Source organism: Pipistrellus kuhlii, unplaced genomic scaffold, assembly GCF_014108245.1.
Source record: "Pipistrellus kuhlii isolate mPipKuh1 unplaced genomic scaffold, mPipKuh1.p scaffold_m20_p_15, whole genome shotgun sequence".
NCBI lineage: Eukaryota > Metazoa > Chordata > Mammalia > Chiroptera > Vespertilionidae > Pipistrellus > Pipistrellus kuhlii.
Genome location: NW_023425460.1, coordinates 9,491,922 through 9,511,393, shown reverse-complemented (window position 1 = coordinate 9,511,393; position 19,472 = coordinate 9,491,922). Strand labels below are relative to the sequence as shown.

Genomic DNA, 19,472 nt, shown 5'->3' with positions numbered 1-19,472 from the left:
CAGAAACAACCCAAGTGTCCTTCGATAGAGGATTGAATAAAGAAGATGTGCAACAGCTCAGCCAGTGTGGCTCAGTAGCTGAGCATCGACTCATGTACCAAGAGGTCACCAGTTCGATTCCCAGTCAGGACACATGCCCAGGTTGCAGGCTTGATCCCCAGTGGGGGGTGCAGAAGGCAGCCTATTGATGTTGATTATCTCTCCCCTTTCCCTCCTTACCCCTTTCTCTAAAAGTCAAGAAAAATATCTTTTTTAAAAAGAAGGAAATCTGACCCTTTGTGACAGCATGGATGATCCCAGAAAGCACTGTGCTAAGTGAAATAAGCCAAATACCATGTAATTTCACTTATATGTAGAATCTAATGAATAAAATAAACTATCAAAATAGAAACAGACTCACAGATTCAGAGAAGAGATTGATAGAAGGGAGGGGGAAGAGTCCTGGGCAATGTGACTCAGTGGATGAGCGTAGACCTATGAACCAGGAGGTCCTGGTTCCATTCTAAGTCAGGGCACATGCCTGGGTTGTGGGTTTAATTCCCAGTAGGGGACATGAAGGAGGTAGCCGATCAATGATTCTCTGTCATCATTAATGTTTCAATCTTGTTCCCTTTCCATTCCTCTTAAGACATCAATAAAAAAATATATATTTTAAAAAATATTTGGGGGGGAAAACATATGCTACATATATACAATGGAATGCTACTCAGCCATAAGAAAATATGAAATAATGCCATTTGTGACAACATGGATGGACCTTGAGAATATTATGCTAAGCAAAATAAGTCAGAAAAAGCTAAGAACCAAATGATTTGCTCCTTTTGTGAGATATGAAACTGAAATTCACAGACACAGACAACAACAGTAGGGTGGTTATCAGAGGGATGGGAGAGTATAGGGCAGGCGAGAGCCAAATATATGGTGACAGGGAGATAGTCTGACTTTGGGTGGTGAGCACACAATGCAACATACAGATCATGTGCTATACAAATGTTCACTTGAAACCTATATGATTCTGTTAACCAATGTCATTCCAATATATTTTTAAAGTCAGCTGATGTGGCTCAGTGATTGAACATCAACCTATGAACCAGGAGGTCATGGTTCCATTCCTGGTCAGGGCACATGCCCAGGTTGCAGGCTTGATCCCCAGTAGGGGCCATGCAGGAGGCAGCCAATCACTGATTCTCTCTCATCATTGATGTTTCTATTGCTCTCACCCTCTCCCTTCCTCTCTCCGAAATCAATAAAAACATATTTTAAAAACAAAATAAAACATCTACTTCAGAATAATAATTTAAAAAAAAAACAACATACTTATAGTCTCTGTAATCATGATCTGGTTTCACAGAGCTGTAATGTTTTTAAAGAATGGAACAGGAACATGTACTTCAGGATAAATGAAGACAGGACAGAAACATCTACTTCAGAACAGATGAAGACTGGAATAAAAAATTTACTTCAGAATAAAAAACAATATGGTCGGCAGGTACTTACTATTCTAGAATCATCTCCAAATACAGCCCCAACTCTGCCCAAGATGCCACTTTTAACCTGAAACCTCAAACTGCAGTAATCGTGCTGACAGAGCCAATAAGAACAGCTAATAATAGCTAATAAAAAACGGGGAGAAAATGTACTTCCAGAAGGCCTGGGACACCTCAGATCCAAGGAGCAAGGTGAAGGCCGGTATGTGGGAGGAGTTCTTAACATCATCAGTTGCCTCCAGAAGGAAAACAGCAAGGCGGCTGTAAAACGGGCAGAACAGCTGTGATTTTTCAACCCATCACGTCAGTCCTGCTGTGCACTTCCCCGTTCAAAGAGCACCAGAAAGCTCCCATGCCACCAGAGCACAGGCCCATCGCCACTGACTGGAAGGGCATGTGAAGGTTACCAGGCGCCCTGCACAGAATGGGAACGTGAACGTCAACTCCCCTCATTCGTTCTGCCCTCCCAAACCACTTGTCTCGGCTGCAGAGAGCATGAGAGTTAACAACCTGACAGACACACAGAGTCAGGGAACGAAGAAGCTTTAAGACCTCCTTCAGATCATCACTCAGGGCTGCACTTTTGGATGGTTGGCCTGAGCCGCACTGCTGACGTAAGGATTATCCAGTTTAAGACTGCTGGTAAGGCCAAATGGTCTATTAGAGAGTGAATTAAAACTGCTATATACAAACAGGATGCCAGGCAGTTCTGCTGAGCACCTCAATACTCAAAATACCAAGGGAGTTCCCCTCCCTGCAGAGCCTTTCCATTTTAAAAAGTAGCAAGGAAAACCGTGGGTGGAGGCAGGAGGCAGGAGAGGAGGCTGTGCTGACACAGCTGAAGAACCCAGACCTGAACTGGGGGCACACGGGCCGCCTGTTTCCACAACAAGTAGAATCAGCATCGGAGATGGGCCGCTGGGGGTTCAGTTTGCTGCAAAATTTCTTCCAGAGAAAGCTTTGCCTCGGGGCAGGAATATCACTGCTTAACCAGGACAAAACTGCCCCTGGTGGCTGCAAGCTAGCGAAGCCTCTTCAGTGCCCTAAGCGGGGGACCAGCAGCCCTCCAGGCAGACGCCCCTTTGGAACTAATCCAGGTATTGTGTCTGTGGGCCAATTCTCTCCCTCAGAGGAATGCCTCTGCACGTTCATTCCAGTATGTTCCCAGTCCTGTTCCAGGTTTGGTCATCTTTCCTCAGGTTTTATTCATAATTGTTCCTCAAACAGCTGCAACAGGAGATGAGGTTTGGATTTGTGGACTGTGTAGTAGAAAGAAAGTGCAGGTCAGCAGGAAGAAATTCCTGGACGCCCGGGATAGCCACAGAGACGATTCCTTCTTGGCCTCGGGAGTCCCTGGGCAGGTGGCTTTGGGAAAGTGGACAGAAGACTGTTATGCCAAGCAACAAATTCAGAAAAAAGATAAAGTGAGAGAGGAGAAAACAAGGTCGTCAGGCTCAGCCCACCTCTGCTCCAACCTCTCCAACAGGAGAACAGCATCCAGACCAGCAACCTTTTAATACAGCTCCTCACGTTATGGTGACCCCCAACCATAAAATTATTTTCGTTGCTACCTCATAACTGTAATGTTGCTACTGTGGTGAATCGTAATGTAAATATCTGTGTTTTCCGATGGTCTTAGGCTCTACAGTCGCAACCCACAGGTTGAGAACTGCTATCAGGGTCGCCTAAGACCATCGGAAAACACAGATATTTACATTATGATGCGTAACAGTAGCAACATTACAGTTATGAGGTAGCAACGAAAATAATTTTATGGTTGGGGGTCACCACAACATGAGGAACTGTATTAAAGGGTCGAGGCATTAAAAAGGTTGAGAACCAGTGATCGACAGCCAAGAACAAATCAGATGCCCCTCAGCAATGTCAGGCAACATTTATATAACAGCTGCACCAAACAATACTGGGTGCGTGATGGCTCCTTGGAAGATGGAGAGGCTGCCACAAGTTATCTTAGATTTTCAACCGTCATCTTATCAAGCCAGACAGGAAATACTTTATCCTCTGTCGGGGACCATCGGGAACCTGCCTTCAGTAGCACCATTGGAGCATTTTACATTATGGCACTCCCTTGGCTTTAATTTAGTTCAGATGGCCTCCTTCCCTCTCCAAAGATGTCAGCTAAAGTCAAATAAGCAAAAGGTCTTGGAAGAGAGAGAATTATCCCCACTCATACCTAACGAGATCTCTACAATTTAAGAAACTGGAATCAATGTGTTAACCTACAACTGAGAGAGTAAACTTTGAATTCCAGTCCTGGTTGACTTTTACCCAGTGGTTGTTGTTCTTTCCACTTTTCATTTGCAACAATAACATTGACATTTGAGCATTAATTATAAAATTGCTTTCTACGGAAAAGAGGACATGGTTTCTTAAGAAGTCATCATGGTTCTGTGGCATAGTGGGCTGCCCTCATGTTTCTTTTATCTCTTTCCACCAATGTCCTCTAACCTTTAGAATAACATTAGCCACTCAATCTAACATGATTTAATTAGGTCTGGTCTGGAAACAACAAGCTGCTTCAAAGATGACAGCACCCCGTCACCATCTCTGGGCACAGATTTATAATCTCTTCCTGGTTTGTTTACATTACAGCTAAAGACATACAGTGGGATATTATTCAGCCTTTAAAAGAAATGAAATCCTGATATATGCTACATGTTATTCCATACATGAACCCTGAAAACATGTGACTGAAATAAGCAAGAAACAAAAGGACATATCCGGTATTTACCCCACTTACATGAGGTACCTAGAAAGTCAAATTCATAGACACAGGAAGTAGAATGGTGGTTGCCAAGGACTGAACAGAGGGGAGAAAATAAGAAATTATTGTTTAATGGCTAATTATTATTTAATTTCAATTTGAGATCTGGAGATGGCTAGTGGTAACGGTTGCACAACAATGTGAATGTACTTAATGCCACTGAATTGTAGTTAAAAACAGTTATAATGATAAATCTTAGGTATATTTTACAACTAAAAAACCCACAATGAACCCAATGTAAACCATAACCCAACTCACTTCATTTGTGAAATACACTCAAAATGATATGACTGGCCCTAGTTAGTTAGAGCATCATCCCGTATGTCGAGGTTGCAGGTTCGATCCCCAGTTAGGGCACACATACAAGACACAACCAATGAATGTATAAATAAGTGAACAACAAATCGATATTTCTCTCTCTTTCTCCCTCTCTCTCTCCCCTCTCTTTCTAATCAATAAATAAAATTGTTGGGGAAAAAAGATATGATTGGACCCCCAAGAAATAAATACCTAAAAGAGATTAATATTTCCCACAATAAGAACAGACACTTTGTTCAAAGAGTTGATAGGAATGGTATAAAAGGGACCAAGGACAACTAAATATTTATTCTCCCTCTCCCAAACACAAGACTCTAGCTTGGTGTTTTATATTTAGTAGCTATTCAATAACATGTTTATTTTTCATTCTGATAAGAACCAGAAATAACTTTAAGAAAAGTAATTTTAATCTCTCTCTCTCTTTTTTTTTTTTTCTGCTCCCATTGTTTTTGTCAAACCATGACCTATTTCTTGTCACTGTATAGGCTGGAACCTTCAAATCCATCCTTCCCTGCCTGAGCCGACACAACAGTTGCTTGGAAGTATTCCAGGACCACTGCAAAGATGAGCAACCAACAAACATAAATTCAAGAGAGAGCGAGGGGAGGGAAAAAAACATAGTGTACGAACTGACAGCAACAGACCAGGAAAAGTGTATCTTTTAGAAAGGATGTTGACTTTGTCAAAAATCAACAAATTGATCTTTCCAGTTTCATTTTAACGATGGTTTCACCTCACTGACAGTGATGTCTCTGGTGGCCTTCATTAGTGTTGTAAGACTTCACTTTCTAGGCAAAGCAACTCATAAAGCAAATTCTGAGGAAAAGTTTTGGTGAAATACTTCTTGGTTTTAAATCTTCCTCCCTCCCACCCTGACCCTAACATAATAGCCTAAAATAAGATTGTACAAAACCAACTGAAGCATTTCAAACTGTATTTTTTTAAAATATGTATCTGATATACTAAGAAATCTGTCAGAAATCTTTCAGATCTTTTAACATATATACGTTGCTTCTATTATTAAAATATGAAATCCCTTAATAATTTCCTAATAAGTTTTTATTAGTTTTGTTTTTTAATTATAAAGAATAGAGGTAGAGCCATATTTTATCAATAATGCTGCAAAGTTACACCAGCCATATTTTGGAAAGATGTCTTGTCACAGGCTCCTTCCTAAACTCCACTTTTTCCTGTATCCATGCTAATTATGAAATTAGCACAATTTACTTACAAGTTCAGTATTCTTTATTTCTCATTCAATAATTTTTATTAATATATTCTATAATAAGGCATAAATAAAACTGCAAAAGAAATCATTTTTTATATTTCAAGTTAATTAGTGCATACCACAGAGAAGCACAAATTAGTTTGGGATGCATTTTAAAATAAAGGAAGTTAAACTTAAATTCAAGTTCAGCCCTAGCCCATTTGGCTCAGTGGATAGAGTGTCAGCCTGCAGACTGAAAGGAACCAGGTTCAATTCCAGTCAAGGGCACATGCCTGGATTGCAGGCTCGATCCCCATTAGGGGGCATGCAGGAGGCAGCCAATCAATGATTTTTTTCTTATCATTGATGTTTCAATCTCTCTCTCCCTCTCCCTTCCTCTCTCTGAAATAAATAAAAAATATTTTTTAAAAGTTCATTATTACCCATATCAGCTGAATTTGCTATCTAGAGTAATAAAGTTGAAATCAAATTTAACTGAAAAATCAACCTATTAGTAGAGAATTGTGAATATAACTATACATATATTTAATTTAGAGATTACTTGGATTTAATAAATTCATTTTAAAAAGACAAACATTTGCCGGGACCGGTTTGGCTCAATGGATAGACCGTCGGCTTGGAGACTGAAGGGTCCCGGGTTCAATTCCAGTCAAGGGCATGTACCTTGGTTGCAGGCATATCCCCAGTAGGGGGTGTGCAAGAGGCAGCTGATCGATGACTCTCTCTCATCGATGTTTCTAACTCTCTATCTCTCTCCCTTCCTCTCTGTACAAAATCAATAAAAAAAAAATATATATATATATATATATAAAAAGACAAACATTTGCTAGAAAAGATTCAAGTAAACAGAAATTCAGTAGGACCTACTGCTAACTAAATATTTATGACTTAATTAGTATATCTTGAGGACCTATTAAATATGAACATCATATTTAATCATAAAGCAGGGAGTTGTGTTGTGTGCACCAAAATAAAATTAAACTAAACTCTAACCTTTACAGCAAGGGTCAGGAAATTTTTTCCATAAAGGGCGAGGTAGCCATATGACAACTACTCAACTCCGGCACTGTAGTGCAAAAGCAGACAGTGTGCAAATAAATGATAGCTGTGTTCCAATAAAACTGTATTTATGGACCCTGAATTTAAATTTCATATAATTTTTACATGTCATAAAATATTACCTTTAAAATTTTTTCAAACTTTAAAAAATATAAAAACTGCCCTGGCAGTGTGGTTCAGTTGGTTGAGCATCATCCCAAGCACCAAAGTGTTACTGGTTCGATTCCCAGTCAGGGTACATGCTGGTGCTGCGGGCTCAATCCCACGGTGGTAGGTGTACGGGAAGCAGCTGATCGATATTCCATCCTTTCATTAAGGTTTCTCTCTCTCCCTCTCTCTCTAAACGTCAATAAAGATATTAAATAAACACACACACACACACACACACACACACACACACCCCGAGTGGTCAGATTATTATGATCTCTAAACGCATAATAATCTGGCCACTCAGTGAGTGTGTGTGTGTATGTTTGTGTGTGTGTGTGTGTGTGTGTGTGTGTGTGTGGTGTGTGTGTGTGTATTAGAGGCCCAGTGCATGAATTTGTGCATGGGTAAGGTCAGGTCAGCCTGGCCAGGGGGAGGGGACATGGGTGGTTGGTCAGCCTGCCTGCTGGTCATACTCCTGGTAGAGGGGACAATTTGCATTTAACCTTTTATTATATGCGTTCAGAGATCATAATAATCTGGCCACTCGGATTATCTCCCATTCATAGTTTGAGGATCATACACAGGCCATAGGCAGGCCATATTTTGCCCTCAAACTGTAGTTTGCTGGCTCATGTTTATAATTTCAAGTACAGGGCAAAAAAATATTTTTCTTCTCTTCTCTTCTCCCAAAATCTGATTTCTACAGAAAACAGTTTTAGTTAGTCGTCAAAAAATCTTCCTCAGTGCTTGTCCATGCAAGACACATTGCTAAGCACTAAGAGCATATTACAGGTCTCTGCAAAATCAAAGTAAAGAGAAGAGGGAAGGAGCTGAGAGGTAGAGGGGCACCACTGACGGGGGTGGTCCTTACCATTATGGAGTGGTGATATCTGTATTGGACTTTAAAGAATGAGTAACATTTGGAAAGAACGAGATCAGAATAAAAGAAAAACACAGAGATAAAAACAAAACCTTAGGGAGTGGCCACAAAAGACAGTGAATTTTTTCAAAGTAAATCCAGAGGCAAGTCTGCCTCTGAAGCCAAGAGAAGAAAGCATTTGAAGGAGAAAAGGGCTTAATATTAACTCTCAATGTGGTTACTAGGAAAAGGTAAAAGTAGGTCAAAGTACTGAACAAATAGGGACTACCAGTGACTTTTTGCAGCACTGTGCCAGTGCAATGAGAGTGGTAAGAGACAGGTTTCAGGGAATTTAATAGGGAATCGTTTGAAAGGAGTGATGGTAGGAAGAATGGCTTTACAGAGAAATGGACTCATTTCTTTAAACAAAACAAAAACACTCTAATGAAAGATGCATCTATCTTCTTAGTAGCTTGCTCTATTATGAGACATTATTAATAGGAAGCAGTTAATATATTTTTACCCTTTGAAATCAAATGACCCAATTTTTGTGGAAAGATCAGTAGCTAATAAAACTTGTATCTATCCTAAACAATGGAATAAAACACAGCTAAGACTTCAACAAACTTCTCTGGAAAGTGATTGTTTCAAAAATACACACAATCAACAAATGGTTGGTGTCCTATTCCCCTTTTAAGTACATGTCTGTCTGTCTTCTTTCTTTTTGAATTTTTTTATTTTGACATAGTTTCAAACTTACAGAAAAGTGACAGGAATAGTAAAAAGAATTACTGGATACCTTGTATCTTTTTTAAAAAATATATTTTATTGATTTTTTTACAGAGAGGAAGGAAGAGGGAAAGGAGCTAGAAACATCGATGAAGAGAAGCATCGACCAGCTGCCTTTTGCACACCCCCTAATGGGGATGCGCCCGCAACCAAGGTACATGCCCTTGACTGGAATCGAACCTAGGACCTTTCAGTCCGCAGACCAATGCTCTATCTACTGAGCCAAACCGGTATTGGCTGTATCCTTTTTTTAAAAAAATAAATAAATAAATAAACTACTTTAAGGAAAGCATTCTTTAGCTTAATTTCCTTGGTTTTATTCTTTATAACTTGTATACTGCCAACAAGCAATTTAGTTAATGTTGTCCATAATTCATCACAAGTTGTAGGAAAGAAAAGTATATTCCTGGCTGGTATGGCTCAGTTGTTTGGGTGTCCTGTGCACTGAAAGTTGCCAGTTTGATTCCAGGTCAAGGCACATGTCTGGGTTGTGGGCTCAATCTCAGGTAAGGTGTGTGCAGGAGGCAGCCAATCAATGTTTTGCTATCACAATGATATTTATTTTCTCTCTCCCTCTCCTTCTCTCTAAAAATCAAATTTTAAAAAATATTTTAAAAAGTAGTCCTAATGGCTCAGTGAATAGAGCATCAGCCTACAGACTGAAAGGTCACAGGTTCGATTCTGGTCAAGGGCATGTACCTTGGTTGCGGGCACATCCCCAGTGGGAGGTGTGCAGGAGGCAGCTGATCAATGTTTCTCTCCAATCGATGTTTCTAACTCTCTATCCCTCTCCTTTCCTCTCTGTAAAAAAATCAATAAAATTTATTTTTTTTAAAGAAAAAAAGTAGCCCTAACTGGTTTGGCTCAGTGGATAAGAGTGTCGGCTGGAGGACTGAAGAGTCTTGGGTTCAATTCAGGTCAAGGGCACATGCCTAGGTTTCGGACTGGATCCCCAGTGGGGAACATGCAGGAGGCAGCTGATCAATGATTCCCTGTCATCACTGATGTTTCTATCTCTCTCTCCCTCTCCCTTCCTCTCTGAAATCAATAAGAATAAAAATTTGAAAAAAAGTATAATGTAGTATCACTTAACGGAACTCCTGTTTGTAATTCATTTGGCTTCTTCCATCTGCAGATTGATGTCTTTCATCAACTCTGCTCCATTCTCTTTCTTCTCTCCTTCTGAGACTCCAGTTGAATATATTTTAGTTTTTCTCACTGTATCCTATATGTCACTTATTCTCTCATCTGTAATTTTTATTCCCTCTGTACATGCCACATTCTGAGTAATTTCTTCTGAGCCAACTTCCAATTCACTATTTCCCTCTTCTATGTCAAATTTGCTGCTAAACTCATCCATTGAACTTAATTTTAGTTACTGCATTTTATAGTTCTAGCATTTCTATTTAGTTTTTTCCTCAAAACTACTATATCACTTTTCTTTTGCAAGAGTTCCCACTTACCTGATAAAAATTTCAAGGTTGGATTTATTTCTTTGAATATAATAAGCATACAGTGGAACCTCTCAAACATATCCCATCTTGAACAATTCATTTCTCAACCTGACAACCCTTTCATGTGGATATCTGTATGATGAGTAATATATCTCTCAGGTAACAATCAAAGGAGAGAATGTGCTAATATGAGTCAGTTTACCACTGTTAAAATCTCAGGATATTATACTGTGTATATTTTTGTGTGTGTTTTTGCTTTTGTTACTGCTTATAATTATTGCAAAATTTTTTATTTACTGTACATTTCCTTTCTTTTGTTAAATTTTCATTTATATCCCATGTATTTTGTTTTTAAAGTGTTTATTAATAGATCAAACAGTACAACAGATATGCACTGTATATAAGAAAAAGTTAAACAGGGAATCATTTGGGGGTCTGAAATGGATTAATTCAATTATATTATTTCTAATGTGGGGGGAAATGATTCGGTCTTCAAACAGCCTTCTGGAATAAACTAAGTTCGAGAAATGAGGACCCACTATAGGTGTTGTTAGCCTAAGCCTGATAACTCTCGAGTCTTTATGAGTTTTGAATGTGTCTCTGCTTATGTGGAGCGGTTTCCACATAAGCCTAAATATCGTTGGCTGTGTACTGGCCTTTTAGAGAGGAGGAGTTCCTTGGAGGAAAATTCTAGGTAAAAGAATATTTCTAGGCAATAATCCAAAGAGGATTTTTCTTTGCTACTGCCCAATACCTGCTACTACCAGTCCAGAGATTGCTTCATTCCAGGTCTATTTTCTACTTTTAAAATCCTAATAGTTAACTTTTTTAAAAAATATATATATTTTATTGATTTTGTACAGAGAGGAAGGGAGAGAGATAGAGAGTTAGAAACATCGATGAGAGAGAGTCATCGATCAGCTGCCTCTTGCACACTCCCTACTGGGGATATGCCCGCAACCAAGGTACATGCCCTTGACCGGAATCGAACCTGGGACCCTTCAGTCCCCAAGCCGACGCTCTATCCATTGAGCCAAACCAGTCTCGGCCTAATAGTTAACTTTTGCAATGCCTGAGGATCATCTTTGTCATATTTTCCCCTCATATTTTCTATCTCTTCACCTTTTGCAGAGATTTCCTTAACTTTATCTTCCTTAATTGAATATATGTATTTGTTAGTACATATATGTAATTTCTATGGGCTCTCTTATTCTCTAACTTATCTTTTTCATGACATATTTAATTTTATTTTCCAAGTGAAATTCTTCAGAAAATTGTACGTCTGCTCCTCTAACAAGTTGCATATTTCACGTGGTTGTCAAGAATAATATGACTATTTTCAATGCTAGATAAATGCTATTACAAAATATTAGTGAACTGAACTTGTCCAAGTGAACTGAATTTAATTAGTGTCAACCTGCATAGTGATTTTACTTAAATAAGATTAAGTTTCAAGTTACAGAAATATCAGGCAGTAAATATGACACCATAGCTATGGTGGTAATGAGACGTAATGAGAGGCTTTATTCTACATTCAATTTGCTGCAAATATAATAGAGCAATAGAGCATTTGATGATAGACTCTCAAGGAAAGGCTTTCTGAAAAAGTTGAGTTTTGAAAAAAAAATTCTGAAGAAGAACCATGTGACTAAGAAGTAATTTTCAGAAACAGTGTATAATTTGACTGACTATTGAACTGAATAATAAAAAAACACAATGTTTTCTTCCTTAGAAATAATATACTTTCTGGTCTCCCTTTGTAGACATTAATATATTTTCTTTAAAAATTACTACATAGTTCTCAATCTCACCTCTCTTCCCTAGAAAAAATAAAAATATTCTTTTCAATACTCTTCTAATACTTCAAAACAAAGGAATCATTCAAATTAAGCCTCTTCACTGAAATTGTTTGAGAACTTAATTGTGCCTTTGTTATCTCAGGACAAACAGACTAAAGAGTTGGTCAGGGAAGGACATGGGAGGCATGCCCTACTTTTTGACCTTGATAGTACACTGTTCACTGTGTGATTATCTGTTTAAAAGTAATATATATTTCACCAAAAATTAATAAATAATATGTACTTTTAAACAGCTTCCTTTACAGAAACTTCTCTAAGTAAAGTAAACTAAATAAAGATCTAAATTTCAATGTATTCATTCTAACTGTCCTTTTTAAAGAGTTTAAGAAGCAGCGATGGAACAAAAGCAAAAATAAATCAGTACTTGCTTTACTCTTATTTACATCTTTCAAGAAAAGTCTCAGTGTGGACAGACAGACTTAAAAAAACATGCTTTCAAGAAAAGCATTAAAATCAACATAGTTTAATACTGCAAATTCCCTCTTTTTCTAAATTTAAAGATTATTATATATAAAGTGAAAAAGGCACAAATTCATTTTCTTTTCTATTTGGCTTGAATTTCCCAGGACTTTAAAGTGTCTAAAGAAATGCTCTTCCATGGTGTCCTTTATTTTGGACCTACAGTACTTTCTTTCTATTCCTTCCCAAATACATTACTATGCCTTTATTTGTACCAAACCACCTCCTCTGGTGAATACAACGAAAGCTTTGATGTCTGCTCTTCATTCTGCAGTTACAGCTAAGCTTCTGAACAGTTAATATTGTACCCCTGCTCGATCTGCTGAGAGCACACTCCTGGAATACTGATTCTATTGCTTAAGGCCATTTCATAAGTCCCCCAAACAGACTGCCATTAGGATCATTTCTCTCTCTAGAGCTGGCAGTAAATGACCATTCTACTTCCAGCTAGCAAGGGGGCAGTTACTTCCTGGCAGTGTCTCTTTAGCATTGCCTATGGATAAACAAGCAGTATTTTAGTTTGTATCTCTTAGAAATGGAATGCTGAAGGGATACTATCCTATTAATTTGGCTTAGGTCTTTTTCACTCAAACATCCTCCTTTCAAAGTTCTCTGTCAGTGTTCTATTAAAAAGCCCACCATAACTAAATATGTTTGTTCCTCTTCTGGTTTGAAACACACGGGAGAATTATTATTTCATTTTCAGTTCTTTCAAAGTCCTTCTTGGGGTAAGAAAAGTCTTATTTTAACCTGAAATAACCAAATACCTGCAGCAACTCTCAAAAGAGCTGTACAGAAGAAAAATCATTAGAGTTCTTTCCCCTTTTTCTTTTTAAGGTGCCCAGAACACATAATTTTGCATCAAGCCAAAAGGACCAATTCTCTTCACGGAAGAGAATGGCCATTGGCTGTTACTCATTACATTCTTACAGCCATGAGCAATGACTTCCTTCTTGTTTTGTTTCTCTTTGGATAGTAGGGTAAGTTGATTCTTTTCCAAGGCTGCTTCCCATCACCACATTGCTGACACTTGATCTACGTAGCTGCTGATATGCTGCACACATATTAACTGCGGTAGTTAATTGCAACTGAATTCAACCTAACAACCTATGCAGTTAACCTTTCTGTTTACTCCACGTCAGTTCCTATCTTGCTAGTGAAATCAATTATCCCTCCTTTCTAAACATAATAATTTAATCTGGTATAAAACCTATAAATATATAATCCACTGGTTTTCTACTTTCCCCCACAAGAGATTCCGGAGCCCTGGGTTCTCATGTTCTATTGGAGAAAGACGAGTCCATTTGTGGTAATTCTAAAAGGTGGGCTGCTATAACTACTTTACAAATGCAGTTATTACCTCTTATGTATTTGGGGAGGCCATATGTCACCTTTATTCTCAAAGAAAAGTTAGTCCCTTTGATTAAACTCAGGTGAAAGATGGTATTTTCTGGAGTAAAATATTGGAAACTATACCAAAGGATGTTTTGTTATAACTATCTGTTCTGAAAGGTTCTCCTCCATTCTCATAACTCGCCCCCATCCTTTTGTGTTGTAAACTGCTGGTTAATTATCTGTACCCTTTCAAAGACAGGAAACTCCTAGAGGGCAGGGATTGTATCATACTGGCTGTTTTAATCTGCAGAGCACTTAGTCTGGCAGATGGTACACAATTAGTATGTGACAGTATTAAAATCAGCTCAAAAGTCCAATTCTTAATTAGCCATAGGTTTAGACTAACTGGCCCCAACAATTATGGAATAAGTTTGTTTGTTTGTTTGTTTGTTTGTTTCGTTTTTTGGTGTGTGTGTGTGTGTGTGTGTGTGTGTGTGTGTTATTAGCCCCAAATGCCTAAGGGCTTGTGTTTTATTTTTTATTTATTTATTTGGTTAATCCTCACTTGAAGGTATTTTTTCCCACTGACTTTTAGAGAGAGTGGACGGGAGGAAAGAGACAGGGAAAAGACATCAATGTGAGAGAGACTTATGCCTTGGTTGCCTTCCACATGCACCCAGCCCAGGCCAGGGATCAAGCCTGTGACCAAGGTATGTGCCCTTGACTCACCTGAACCCAGGACTCTTCAGTCCCCAGGTCGACACTCTAACTCACATGTGTCAAACACAAGGCCCGCGGGCCAAATCCGTCCCACCAGGCCTTGCAATGTGGCCTGCACCGCGCTGTCATCACTGCACTCCGCTGTGTTTCCATCACAATGACAGTTTATGACTGTTCAGTAAACCATTCGGCCCGCGATTTAGGCTGGATTTTAGATTTTGGCCCCTTCTCTGATTGAGTTCGACACCCCTACTACTGAGCAAACCAGCCAGAGCTATGGCACAAGTTTTAATCAGACATTATCACAGTTTAAATAGATATGCCTACTTTCAAATATCTAATGATCTCTATCTAATCACTGAGTATCGCCATAGCTGGTTTGGCTCAGTGAACAGAGCATTAGCCTGTGGGCTGAAGGGTCCCAGGTTCATTTCTGATGAGAAGCAAACCTGGGTTGTGTGCTCGATCCTGAGTGGGAGGCGAGCAGGAAGCAACCGATCACTGATCCTCTCTCATCATTAATGTTTCTATCTCTCTCTCCCTCTTCCTTCCTCTCTGAAATCAATAAAATATATTAAATAAAAAATAGACACTAAGTATCTTTATGGGAGGCAGCAGGAACAATTTTAATTTGTGAGTTTTGAATTTTTGTTCTGATTCAAACTCCATTACTAACTAGCAATAACCTTTTGCAAATCACTTTAACCTGGCTGGATCTTGTGTCATTAGTGTGGATCGGGATTAAAGAAATAATCTCCAGTTACCCGAGTGGGCCCAGTTCTAAAATTCTGATTGGGCATGAACCAATACGGGGACTGCTGCTACAGATACTAGATATAGCAAGGCCTTGCCAACACTAGAGGGAGCTACACTCATGTCATCCCTGAGCTGGTTAGGGAGATTTTAAGACAAAGCATCTTTAATTGGAAAACTGACTTAACAAAGTGAAAGAAGTTAAATATCAAGTGAGAAATCCATAATGTTCGTACAGCCATTCCCCCCTACACACACACACACACACACACACACACACACACACACACACACTCTCTCTCTCTCTCTCTCTCTCTCTCTCTCTCTCTCTCTTTCTCTCTCTCTCTCTCTCTGCTGGCTCTCTGCTGGCACCTCGCTCTTACAGACGTCAAAGCACTTCATATCAACATATTGTCTGAGGTGTTTTTTTGTTTGTTTGTTTGTTGTTATTGTTGTTTATAATATATTTTATTGATTTTTTTTTTTTTTTACAGAGAGGAAGGGAGAGGGACAGAGAGCCAGAAACATCAACGAGAGAGAAACATCAACCAGCTGCCTCCTGCACACCCCCTACCAGGGATGTGCCCACAGCCAATGTACATGCCCCTGACCGGAATCGAACCTGGAACCCTTCAGTCTGCAGACCAACACTCTATCCACTGAGCCAAATCGGTTTCGGCTCGTCTGTGTTTTTATTCTAATTCCAAAAGAACCAATTTGATTTGAATCATTCCTACAGATTTCTTTTCCCACTCAGTCTATTTTCCTTCTTAATCAAATTAACAACAGAAAAGCAAAGTAATTAACTATGGTACTGGAAAGTCTCCAAGGAAATGAGATAGATTCATATCACACTGAAGCTGTGGCCTGGGAAAATCAGTAGTTAATTGCAACTAAATTCATTAGCAGCCTGTCACTCAAACCCAAAGGTACCATAGATACTTTGAAAACAAGAAAAATATTCAAAAAGGGGAAAGATACAGTATAAGGAAAAGAAGGAATCAGCGTAGCTCTGCAATGTGGGAGCTGGAATGCCTGCTTAAGTGAATTCTGTCATTGCTCTGTTGGGCTCTGCGGCTGCTGAAGAGTGATGTCATTAAGTAGAAGCAACTGACAAGAAAACTGTCAAGGGACAAAACGAGATAAGGGAATGAAGGACTGGGTAGGGAAGAAAAAAGAAAAGTATTTCCAAAGCTAAAGCTGATTATAAGCATCTTCTCTCTCCCAGCTCCAAAGAAAACATCCATGGCCTTGCAAATGTATGACCTAAACCATTACAGAACAAGTGAAATGCAGAATCAAAAACCTCTCCACTGGTATCAACCTATGTTTCTCTTTGCCCAGAAATGCAATGCATTTTAACCTGATAGAGAAGACATAAATTGTGACCATTAAAGAATGTGGTCTGTGGAAGAAAGATAAATGCAATCCTGAAGAGCCCCTTTTATTTAAATTTTATGGATTAATTTAACACGGAGAAAGCAAAGCCTCAACAGTCAGAACTAAACTACCTACTTTTTAGGACATGAGCTGTTCCTGAGTAAAAATAGATTATGAAACAACTTTGAAGAGTCACTTTGTGGGAGAAAAGAAAACTTACTAGAACAAGACAAACAATTCTATTGTATTTTCACTTAAAAAATGCAAACTCAGACCTCCAAAAATAAAAATAACAGGAGTAAAACTCACCGGGTTAAAAACCAACTTATTCCTATGGATCTAAGTAGTTGGATTCTTGTTGCTTAAATCATCAGTTTCAAATACTCCAGAGATACTACAGCCTTAACAGAGTCAAAAAGGTTTTTCTTTTAGGACATTAAAAAAATTTTTTTAAATAGTCCTTTCAGTCAATGAGCCTCATGGGAAGCATAAGAAAAATATACTTTACTGTTAAAAAGAGAATGACTTGTTTTCCTTGTTTATTTCGGACACATGTCAATGGATTTCTAATTCACTCTCTTTCATACTGACCTTTAAGATGTTTCTGCCATCAAATGATTCTCTTTCCTTGAAGATATATTTGCCATCTGCTGTGTGGCTATTGTACCTGCCTTCAGCTGTAAATATTACAAAGAAAATGTCAGAAGAGAAGCTTGGACAATTTATGTTTGTTTTCTCTTGGGTTTCTGTAAGTACAACTAGCAAAATCTCCATGTACTAACTGGAAAGTGGCATAATATGGAGGGAAAACATCATGGTATTAATCAAGAGACCCAGTCTCTAGTCTTAGCTCTGTCATCATCACATTCAGTATATATTTACTCATTCAACATTGTTCAAGCAGTCATTGTACATCAACTATGTAACTAGCTATAGTCTTAGTCAAGTATGTCTCCTCTCTGGGCACTCGTTCCTCATTTACAAAGTCACTGGTTAAGACTGGGTGATCTTCAAAGGCTCCTCATAGTCTAAAAACCCAAGATTCTATAAAAGCTGCATGTTTTTTAAATATATATAAAAATACACAAAAGTTCACACATTAGCTAGTCAAAAATGCTGACAACCATGCTTTGGGTTGATTTGGGAAACACCTCCTAAATGAGGAAGACCCCTTTCGTTGCAATCAAAGGTATCCTAATAGACATTCTACACAGAAATGTAGCAAATCTATGACCTTAGCCTCATCAAAGCTACGCTCTAACTCCTTGATTTAATTTAGCTTGCTTATCCCAAAAGATGTCCTTAAAGGATAGCAAGAAAAGGAATATCAAAAGAAAGGGATCACAGGAAAGAAAAACATAAAACCTTATTCTATGTCCCTTTCAAGTAAAAATTCAACACGAAGAAGAATACAGGGTATAGAAAAATCAAAGTGTCCTCAAGAATTATTTAACTCTGAGGATACTTTCCAAAAATAGCAACCCTTTTCTGTCCTAAAAACTATTTGCATTTCCACTTTGAATATGGTTTTTTACTGTATATAGGTATGGGGATTACCAACTCAGAATTGATAAAATATATATATTTTATATTTTGATATAATATATATAAGTCCTTAAATCTTAGTCCTTAATAAAATAAAGTAAAAACCAGATTTAAGGCCTAAAATTTAAGTGCTAACTCCATGAACATAATATATTTTAGCTAGCCCACTGGAATTATAAATGGGTAACTATGAAACCATTTCTCTAATTAAAAGTATTCTCTTAATCAAAACTCCCAATTCCATTGATATTTTACAACTTAAAAATAAATCCCCTGTTAAGAGAAGATGTGGAATTTTAAAGTAAATCATATTAAATAATTATCTATAAAAAACAGTAATCAAATCTTAAGATTGAAATGTTTAATGACAGTTTCAAAATCTGTAAGTAGCATTAGCCTTTAGGGAAATGATAATAAAAACCACAATGAGATACCACTTCACACCCACAGAATGGCAATAATAAAAAAGACATAATAAAGATGTAGATAATTCAGATGCCAATTCTGATTAGAAATAGGTTCTTGGGAACATTTTATAAACTAAAAAGTTGGTTCCATCCCTCTACTTTGGAGTCCCTTTATGTTGATTCAATCCTGTTTAGTATCTTACTTTCTATAATACTTTCTGAGGTTCATTTCTCCAAACCCAAGCTTGCAGAGAAGTGGAAATGGAGACTACCTGGTATTCCCCTCTCGATTCCCAGGTGGAATTTCTACAGCTCAGGAAAGAGATGAGGTATAAATAAGGACCTTGAGTTTAAATGGAGTAAGTGGCAAAATGAGAACTGCCTAGAAACATATCATCCAAATTAGCTGTCAATCCAGTATTTTTAAGTATATCTGCAAGTCATTTCTTAACACTTCTGAAGTAGTCCACAAGTGATTAAATTAAAGTCAAAATAAAAGAATTACTGAGTTAAAAAATAACACTAAGCATGGGATTTTGTGCTGGTATCTTTTACACAATAGGTCTTTGAAAAAGAAGCTGCATAGAACTTGAATTTGTGGCTGATCAGACAGATGCTGAATGTGTTAAAGACGCTTTCACTCGGGGAGGGGAAGTGGAAAGAAGAGAAGATCCTGCTTGAAATATAGGGTTAAAACAAGGCATTTTTATAAGAAGCCTCAGATTCCATGAGGGGGAAAAGTTATTACTCTAACAAAAGGTTCTTCAACCTTGGTGCTGTTGACATTTTGGACTGAATAATTCTTTGTTGTGGGGTCTATACTGTGTGTTGCAGAGGGTTACACAGGATCCCTGGCCTCTACCCACTAGATGTCAGCAGAAACCC

General features: G+C 38.2%; 1 protein-coding gene across 9 annotated transcripts in view; it reads right to left on the bottom strand.

The window, feature by feature from the left end:
* Nucleotides 1–19,472, bottom strand: part of ASCC1 (activating signal cointegrator 1 complex subunit 1) — a 105,135-nt gene that overhangs the window by 16,633 nt on the left and 69,030 nt on the right. For all 9 annotated transcript variants that reach the window (XM_045581745.1, XM_036437799.2, XM_045581746.1 and 6 more), the window contains exon 9: nt 17,227–17,312. In XM_045581745.1, coding sequence (XP_045437701.1) covers nt 17,227–17,312 — 86 coding nt within the window. The remainder of the gene's footprint in view (nt 1–17,226; nt 17,313–19,472) is intronic.